Source organism: Mustela nigripes, chromosome 12 (genome assembly GCF_022355385.1).
Source record: "Mustela nigripes isolate SB6536 chromosome 12, MUSNIG.SB6536, whole genome shotgun sequence".
Lineage (NCBI taxonomy): Eukaryota > Metazoa > Chordata > Mammalia > Carnivora > Mustelidae > Mustela > Mustela nigripes.
In genome coordinates, this window is record NC_081568.1 from 77,922,861 (window position 1) to 77,933,085 (window position 10,225).

Genomic DNA, 10,225 nt, shown 5'->3' on the forward strand with positions numbered 1-10,225 from the left:
CGGCGCGGGGACCCTGTCCCAGAGCTACCAGTATGAGGTGTGTCTGACGGGAGGTTCAGCGACCGGTGAGTTCAAGTTCTTGAAGCCGATTATCCCCAACTTCCCACCTCAGCGCTCTGGGAAAGAGACGGAAGAAAATCCTACCTTCCACAATAGCTTTGGGTTCAATATATAGAGACCACAATTAAGTTTCATATTATATACGTGCCACTTTTTCGTGCCACTTCCAGATCAATGTTGTTTCCCCCAATTTGTGTGTATTTTAAATTTATCCGGGGTACTTTCATATTTTCACAAATTGTACCCATCTTTACTTTTAAGTGAATGTTTTCTTTATTTGTGGTTGTAATTAGATGGTACTTTATTCTGTAATCCAGGTCTTAATGGGTAGTTTGCCTCCTTAAGGAAGAAGACCAAATAAATCACTTTTCTCCACGGCCCTCTCTCCAGTTACACTTTCACTCATAATTATGCTTTTGGTAAAAATAAAGCAGACCACTTTCAAATTATTTCCAGTTTTCACGTATTTCTTCATTTCATTTTTTTTCTTGCAGTTTTTCTTGTGTAGTAATGGTTGCTATTCAGAAATGTCATTTTTCTTCCTTTAAATTCACTGCATTTTTATTAACACTTTAACATGTTTATTGTTGAAAAGCCCTGAAAAATCATGTTGTATAAGAGAACTGTAAGTGTAATCACCTTGTTTGAAAGGGTCAGTAGGCAATTTTGTTAACACCTCTTATATATTCAACCTGGAGAGTGATTGTGAAGGCACATCAATATTGTGGCTACCCAGAAAGTCTTAGAATATGAAGTTATAATTTTTCAGATTTCTTGTTGATATTACAAATCTATAATGCAATCCACCTGAATAATAATTTGTATAGCATAAAATGGACCAGTGTGCTAATGTTTATATCTTTTACCTTCTGTGTTCTCCCAGAATTTTATATATACATATATATAAAGTAATAGTATATATTTTATTTATTTAATAATTATATATTTATTTAATTATATACAGTTATATACGTATATAATACATACACATGTATATATAAATACATGTATATAGTGTTCAGTGGACACTAATTTCAAACCTAAAGGGTGCTTGGATGGTTCGGTAAATTAAGCATCTGACCTTGATTTTTGGCTCAGGTCATGATCTCGGGGTTGTGATATTGAGCCCTATGTTGGGTTCCATACTGAGCATGGAGCTTGCTTGGAGTTCTCTCTCTCCTCCCCCTCCTGCCTCACACATATTCTCTCCTCCTCTCTCTCTTAAAAACAAAACAAAGCAAAAACCTTAAAAAAGTCACCAGAAAAATTATGTTGTACATATCATGTAATATATGAACATAATAGGAATGTTTTGTAAACAATTCCTAGCTCTTGGGGGACGAAATCTAAAATTGCCCATATTATGATGTTCTTTTTAATTTTCAAGTGTTGTTATGGTCCACTAAAGTGATTTCATGACCCTACCAATGGGTAGCAATCCAAGACTGAAAAACCACTTTTCTCAGAGACTTATGTAGATATATGTAGGGCATTGAGAAATATCAAGAGATAATCCTTTAAGGTTTTAATATATTTTTAAGAAAATTTCAAACCATTGTAAGGAAGTTTTGCCTCATGTAACATGGGCACCAACCAACTACTCTTGACTTTAGTGATCTGACTACATTACAGAAGAAAAAGCCTTCATGATGAGATTCCAGTGAATTTAAAGATTTTATTCCAGTGAATCTCATCATAAGCTCAAAGTCTGTATTTTGTGGAAGGAAACTGTAGAGAAACAAAATGAGTGAGGGTATGGAGGAAAGAAATTATGTGTGTGAGAGAGTAGCACATGAAAGACGAAATGGGTGAGAATAAGGAACATGATGACTCTTTTGCCTCTAGTACCACAGACTAGAATCAATGCCAGAAAGAGCCTCTTCAATATATTTTAAAACTTTATCTTAACATTGTAGCAGGGCTAGGTATTAGTTAGTTACTAATGTTGGGAAGTAGAATCTCTTGCTCTAGTATATTCCAAATAATCCTATGTTCACATTTTCTTAAAGCTGAGATTTCACTACCAGTTCTTCTGAACTACATGGAATGATTAATTATTCTTTCAATTCAAGGAAAATGAAGGGAACAGAAGTTTGTCCATGCAGACTAATTAAATTCTAATTTTCTGTTTTTAGAAGTGGACCTAGGAAAAAGTCTCCCCCACCCCAAGTGAGAAGCTGGCTTTCAAAGAATGAAAATTCATACAAATTCCATAATTCAAAGTAAAGTATTAAGATTACCTGCTGTCTTTACTGCACTTAGTAGGGAAAATATGTACAATCACTAGCTTAAAAAGATTAAAAGCATTATAGCATCTTAGCATGCTAGACAAGGTACATAGACTACTGAAGATGAAGAATAAAAATGGCCATGTCAAGCACACCAGAATAGCCATAATCAAAAAGACAGTAACTGTTGGAAAGGATGTAGAGATATTGCCGACCTGTTGGAAAGAATGTGAAGTGGTGCATTTATTTGAAAACAGTTTGGCAGTTCCTCAAAATGTTAAACATATAGTTACCTTATGATACAGAAACTCAACTCCTGTGTATCTATGCAAAAGAAATAAGAGTATATGTTCACACATGCACAAAAACTGTATACATGCATGCACGTTCATAGTAGCATTATTGATAATATTGCCAAAAGTGGAGACACCCCAAATGTTCATCAACTGATGAATGGATAAACAAAATATGTTTATATGTTTATATGTTAATATGTTTACAGTGGAGTTGTTATTATTCAACACCAAAGTGGAATGAAGTACTGATACAGACTACAACATGGACAAACCTCAAAATCATTACTCTGAGTGAAAGAAACATTTTATGATCCCATTTATATGAAATGTTCTGAACAGGCAAATCTATAGGGACAGAAAGTAGATTAGTGATTGGCTACAGCTGTAGGAGGATAGGGTTGGAGAATGGCTACAGGGTAAGAGGTTTCTTTTTGGCATGATGTTCTGAAATAAGACTGGGGTGATAATTGCACAAATCTGGAAATATACTAAAACCCGTTACATTGTATACTTTTTATAAAAGGATTTTTTATTTTTATTTATTTGGCAGAGATCACAAGTAGGCAGAGAGGGGGGTGTGGAGAGGAAGCAGACTCCCCGCTGAGCAGAGAGGCTGAAGTGGGGCTTGATCCCAGGACCCTGAAATCATGATCTGAGCCAAAGGCAGAGGCTTAACCCACTGAGCCACCCGGGCACCCCTGTGGACTTAATTTTTTTTTTAAGATTTTATTTATTTATTTGACAGACAGAGATTACAAGTAAGCAGAGAGGCAGGCAGAGAGAGAAGGGGAAGCAGGCTCCCTGCTGAGCAGAGAGCCCGATGCGGGTCTCAATCTCCCGACCCTGGGATCATGACCCGAGCCAAAGGCAGAGGCTTTAACCCGCTGAGCCATTCAGGCTGCCCTGGACTTCATTTTTTAAAGATTTTATTTATTTTAATAAATAAATGGGTGGAGAGGCCGAGGGAGAGGGAGAGAATCTCAAGCAGACTCTGCACGAGGATGGAGTCCAATGCTGAGCTCAGTCTCATGATGCCAGAGATGATGACCTGAGCCAAATTCAAGAGTCAGATTCTTAGCCAACTGAGCCACCCATGTGCACCTTGTACTTTACACTTTTTTTAAAGGGGTAAGTGAGTTCACTGAGTGTGTTCACATGCTGGGCACGGGAGTCATGTGTTTTCTGCCCTGGGGGCTCTTACTTTTTTTTTTTTGAGATTTTATTTATTTATTTGACAGAGATCACAAGTAGGTAGAGAGGAAGGGAGAGAGAGAGGAAGGGAAGCAGGCTCCCTGCTGAGCAGAGAGCCTGATTTGGGGCTTGATCCCAGGACCCTGGAATCATGACCTGAGCCCAAGGCAGAGGCTTTAACCCACTGAGCCACCCAGGTGCCCCTGTACTTTACACTTTAAATGGGAAAACTTTATGGTATGTAAGTGATATCTCAATAATGCCATTAAAAACATTGGTGGGAATGGTTCTAGCAGCCTGTGTCCCAAGTAAGATGGGTCTTCTCTTATTATAGGGGAGGGGGGAAAGAGCAGTTCAAACAGCTCAGGCAGAAACTCTACCAGGTGCAACAGCAGAGAAAAGGACCAGGTTCTGTTGCTTCAAGTTTTTCTGGATTATCTGAACAAGAGGACTTGGTATTTATTTATAGAAAGAACTGTCTCCTGACTCTAATGGAGAGCGCCAGGATTTCAGGAGCTCAGGTGCCCAGACAGAAGTAACAATTCTCTTCAAAAGTATTGCTAGGGGCACCTGGGTGGCTCAGTGGCTTAAGCCTCTGCCTTCGGCTCAGGTCATGATCTCAGGGTCCTGGGATCGAGTCCCACATCAGGCTCTCTGCTGAGCCTGCTTCCTCCTCTCTCTCTGCCTGCCTCTCTGCCTACTTGTGATCTCTCTCTGTCAAATAAATAAATAAAATCTTAAAAAAAAGTATTGCAAAAACCAAATTTTGTTTTTATGCTTCGAATACCTCACTTCAAGTTAAATTTAAGCCAATGTGGGGAAAGGTCACTTACAAAATGGAGATGTGAGAAATGGCCCAGTCTCCCAGAGAGGATTTACTTGAAACATTACCAGTAAAAACCAAGTAACAGTTTTGGTTGGAATCTCCCAGGAAAAAAAGACATAAAGACATTTTAGCTTACAACACTTTGTTCCCTTCATCTCCTTCCTACCTCAAGTCCGGCTGCCACTCCCAGTCCCACTGATAAACAACAGGGCTTCTCAGTCCCTAGGTATTCACCTGTCCCCCAGCTCAGTCTTTAGTCCCTGTACTACATGCTGTACTTTTTCACCACCTGACATGGTTTTTCCTAAGAAATAATAATTTCAGATCTCTCTCTCAGAATACAATCTATGCCTTTAATCCTTTCATTTTTGCTACTCCTATCACTTTGACTTCATTAGGACCTCCACTGCATGATACTGCTACTATATCTCAACACCCTAGTGTTCTAATTTCTCCCCTATTCAGCTAATTCCCTGGTCTACTCCTCATGCCCATATTCTGCATTCCCTTGTTCAGTTTTCCTTCACTGAAACCACCAACTGAAACTCCACTCCAGATAAATGTAATTGTCTCCTTCCACTTCTGTTATGTCACTGATGCTGCACTCTATAAGGCAAAACTTAGAAATCGTCTACACTGTTTTGACACTGTTTATCACATCAAAACTTAATTGGACTTTAAGACCAATAAATTGTTCTGTATTTTCCTAATCAGCTTTCTCTTCTGTTTTCTATAACAACTACTTCAAACCTAGTTATCTTACTTTCAATTTCCCACCCTTCAGTAGATGAATTTGCTTAATACCTTGCTGAGAAAATAGAATCTATCAAATGGAATTTCTCTCAATTTTCCATCCCCAAATCCACACCCTGAAGAGTGTGCGTACTTATAATGACCTTTGCTGAGGTCACTTTCTACCCAAGTCCAATCTCTTCATTTATTTTCCAGGTCTCTTTACCCACCTTCTAGAGGCTTCGCATTGAATTAATCCTCTTTTTGGTATCTCACTTTTCTTCCTCTCTGTTGAATACTACAAATCAGCATTTTAATTAAGTTCAAATTTCCCTAGGTTTAAAAAAAACCATGGAGTCTCAATTTCCCTGCAGATACCATCAGTTTCTTTTCTTTTCCAGCTAAATTTGAAAGGGTTGTCGATTTTACTTCCTTATCACTCTTGCTTTTCAACCAAGTGCAATCTGATTTTCACTGTGACCACTCAAACTATTATGGTAAAGGTGACTGAAGTTTTCTATAAAGGTCAGATAAGGTTATATTGCCCAAAAAGCAGTTTAACTACCCAGTGGCTTGTAAAACTGTGTTATCTCCTTCTAACAGTTCAAGTGTAAATGACTGGGTAGATGAGCTGGCTTTGCTCATTACAATCCTACCAGAACCAAATTTTGCTATAAGTAATTGCTCCTACATTCCCTACTACAGTGTCATAATCTGTGTGACTGTAGCCACCTCACTGCCATATCCAGGTTCTAGTTGGCAGGGAGGGAGGAAACCCACCCAGATGTCTTCTAGGAATGGCAAACAAAAATTGTGTTCACAATATTAGTGAGAACTTAATTCAATTGGCCATACCTAACTACAAAGGAGACTGGGACAGGCATTCTACGAGTAGTCATGTGCCTGCATACTATTATATAGTAGTGCTCTTACTATAAAGGAACAGATTTTGGCAGATAGCTATTAGAGCCCTCCACAATGACCAAGTTAATCCAATGGACCATTTTAACATTCATTTTTGAGGTGGTAGTTTCTAAAGCATTTGCTACCATTGATCATTGATCTTCCTCACCTCCTTGAAATATTTGCTTTTGGTTTCATGATTCTGACCAAGGCCCTTCTTCATCTTTTTTTTTCCTTCTTTATCTTTTTAAAGATACTTTATTTCCTCTCTTCTCTAATGAAGGCATTTTTTTCAGAGATCAATGCTGAGCCTCTTCAACTGTTACCTGACATACTTTTGCTTCATTGTTTTATGAGTTCTCAGGGTTTCAATCATCATATATATGCTGGTGAAACCCAAAGTCCATTTCTACCCCAGTTTGTATCCTATGTTTCAGTTATGTATGTACCTATATACAACACTACATAAGCAAATACATGTGTGAACACACATACATATACCCCAAAGGCACTTACCTCAATATTAGCATATCCAAAATTGACTGTTCCTTGTCTTAGAGAATGACACGACTATCCATCTAATTGTCCAATTCAGAGGTCTGTTAATCATCCTCGCATCTTTCCTCTTTTTCTCCCCATGCAACTCACCAGTCACCAGATCCTAAGTATCTTTCTAATTAATTATCCCTCTTCTCTCCACCCACACCAGCAATACCCTTAACTGGGCTGCCATTATCTCCTAACTGGTGCCTCTGATTCCAGTCATTCCTTCTGAAATTGATTCTCTGCACTTCTTCTAAACTGATTTTTTTTAAAATGCAGATGTAATCATTTAATCAAATGTTTAAAATCCTAGGGGCGCCTGGGTGGCTCAGTGGGTTAAAACCTCTGCCTTCAACTCAGGTCATGATCCAAGCGTCCTGGGATCAAGCCCCACATCCGGCTCTCTGCTCAGCGGGGAGCCTGCTTCCCCCTCTCTCTCTGCCTGCTTCTCTGCCTCCTTGTGCTCTCTGTCTGACAAATAAATAAATAAATCTTTTAAAAAAATGTTTAAAATCCTACATTGTATTTTAGTTGCCCACAAAATAAACATTTTAATTTACGATACAAGTGGCTCTTCTAGATATTTCTCTTTTTTAAGATTTTTCTGGGGGCGCCTGGGTGGCTCAGTGGTTTGGGCTGCTGCCTTCGGCTCAGGTCATGATCTCAGGGTCCTGGGATCCAGCCCCGCATCGGGCTCTCTGCTCCGCAGGAAGCATGCTTCTCTCTCTCTGCCTGCCTCTCTGCCTACTTGTGATCTCTGTCTGTCAAATAAATAAAATCTTTTAAAAAAAAGATTTTTCTGTATTACTCTTTGCTAATGCATACAGTGTGAAATATTTCAATTACTTGTCTTCTAAATTTTTAGCCAGTGAACTCCATAAAGGCAAGGATTAAATCTATCTTATCTATTCCATATTCTTACATGTGTAAAAATGTGTATTTAAAAATACATGTATTTCAAAATATGTAAGTGAAAAAAGTAATGACATTAGTAACTATAATTGAATTCAAAAGTATTTACAAGAGTGAAGGAGAGCATATATTTGAAAATCTCAAGAAATGGCCTAGGGGCACCTGGGTGGCTCAGTCGGTTAAGCGTCTACCTTTGACTCAGGTCATGATCCCAGGGTCTAGCCATCCAACCCTACCTCAGCTCTCTGCTCAGTGGTGAGTCTGCTTCTCCCTCTCCTTCTTTGATCTCTCTCCCAAATAAATAAAAATATTTTTTTAAAGTTAATTTAAAAATGTTCTAAAAATATTATTTTTAAAAGAGTTTATTTATTTATTTGACAGAGAGGGAGCACAAGCGGGGGAAGTGGGAGAGGAGAAGCAGGCTGCCCGCCTAGCAGTGAGCCCAACGCAGTGCTTGATCCCAGGACCCTGGGATCATGACCTGAGCTGAAGGCAGCCACTTAAGGACTGAGCCACCCAGGTGCCACTAGAAAATATTAATTCTTCAGTTCAGGACATACTTCTTCCATTCAGGACATCTGCCCCCCCTCCCCCCAAAAAAAACTCTTTGGTTCAGGACATCTTAATAGATGAAGGCATTTTTTCCAGAGATCAATAATAGAGTCCTGTCAGCATTCAAAACCACACTAATTACATGCTCTGTATAGACCTTGTTTGGGCCCTGATTCAAACAAACAAACAGTAAAAATATTTTAGAGAAAAATGAAGAAAACCAAAAACAGACTGGGTCTAAGTTCTATCAAGGAATTATTGCTAACTTCGTTGATTGTAATAGTGGTATCATTATATTTTAAAGTCTTTCTCTATTAGAGATACTTGGTGAAGTATTTAGAGGTAAAGATATATGATGTCTGGGATTTGCTTTAAAAAATTCCAGCTGTATTCATGAATTATTTGTTCAAAGAGAAAATTTTTACTGGAAAAAATTCATAGAAACACATGGTGGCGCTGTAGGATAAGATGAAATTAGTGCATGGAGGACGCTGTGGGCTGCTTTATTCTTCATAACAGAGACCAATCCAAGTCACTGAAAAGAGAGGTAGCAAAGGAGTTTCATCTACTACAGCTGCTGAGTGCTGTACCCTCCAGGGGGGGGGGGGTTCTTATTTTTTAAAAAATTGAGCTTCAACTTCCAAAATTAGGGCTGAAAGATTTTTCTGCAAAAGAAGTTGCTGGAAGGAGCCATGGAGATCAAAGGGGAGCTCGCTCTGTGGAAAAGGCAAGTCCTGATTCTCTTTGTTTTGCTGGAATTATCTGAGGCAGGTCCTGAATCTGTGCGATATTCTGTGGCAGAGGAAACAGAAGTTGGTTCTTTTGTGGCCAATTTTGCAAGGGATCTAGGGCTTGGGGTGGAGGAGCTATCATCACGGGAGGCCCGGGTAGTGTCAGATGATAACGAAAAGCACTTACGACTTGATTTACGGACAGGGGATTTGCTCCTAAATGAGAAACTGGACCGAGAAGAGCTCTGTGGCTCCACCGAGCCCTGTGTGCTGCATTTTCAGATGGTATTAGAAAACCCTTTACAGTTCTTTCGGGCTGAACTGCAAGTTACAGACATAAATGATCACTCCCCTATGTTTCTAGACAAGCAAATACTTATTAAAATATCAGAAAGTACCAGCACTGGAACCACATTCCTAATGGAGAGTGCCCAAGATTTGGATGTAGGAACCAACAGTCTTCAAAACTACACAATTAGCCCCAATTCTCATTTCTACATTAAAATCCAAGATAGCAGTGATGGAAAGTTATACCCAGAACTGGTCCTGGACAGAGCATTAGATCATGAGGAGGAGTCTGAGCTCTCATTAACACTCACAGCACTGGATGGTGGATCGCCACCCAGGTCTGGGACAACTTTGGTTCTCATCAAGGTCCTGGACATCAATGACAATGCCCCTCAGTTTGCTCAGAAGCTCTATGAAGTGCAAGTTCTGGAGGACACACCCATTGGTTCCTGGATTATTACCATTTTTGCTAACGATCTGGATACAGGAAATTATGGGAAAATATCATACACATTTTTGCATGCATCAGAAGATATTCGTAAAACATTTGAAATCAATCCAATATCCGGGGAAGTTCATTTGAGATCATGTCTGGATTTTGAAGTGATACAGTTCTACACTATACGTATTCAGGCAACAGATGGTGGGGGTCTTTCAGAAGAATGTACTCTTCTGGTTAAAGTAATAGATATAAATGATAATCCACCAGAAGTGACCATCTCATCATTTACAAAGTCAATTCCAGAAAATGCCTCCGAGACTCTGGTTGCTCTTTTTAGTGTCCGAGACCAAGACTCTGGGGATAACGGGAGGATGGTGTGCTCCATTCAGGATGACCTCCCCTTTTATCTGAAACCAACCTTCAAGAACTTTTTCACTCTAGTTTCGGAAAAAGCACTGGACAGAGAGACAAGATCCGAGTACAACATCACCATCACCGTCACCGACCTGGGGACCCCCAGG

General features: G+C 39.3%; 1 protein-coding gene across 1 annotated transcript in view; it reads left to right on the forward strand.

The window, feature by feature from the left end:
- Window positions 1–10,225, forward strand: part of LOC132027556 (protocadherin beta-16-like) — an 18,355-nt gene that overhangs the window by 4,447 nt on the left and 3,683 nt on the right. Inside the window, exon 2 of the mRNA XM_059416359.1 lies at window positions 9,015–10,201. Within this exon, the coding sequence (XP_059272342.1) occupies window positions 9,015–10,201 (1,187 nt within the window). The remainder of the gene's footprint in view (window positions 1–9,014; window positions 10,202–10,225) is intronic.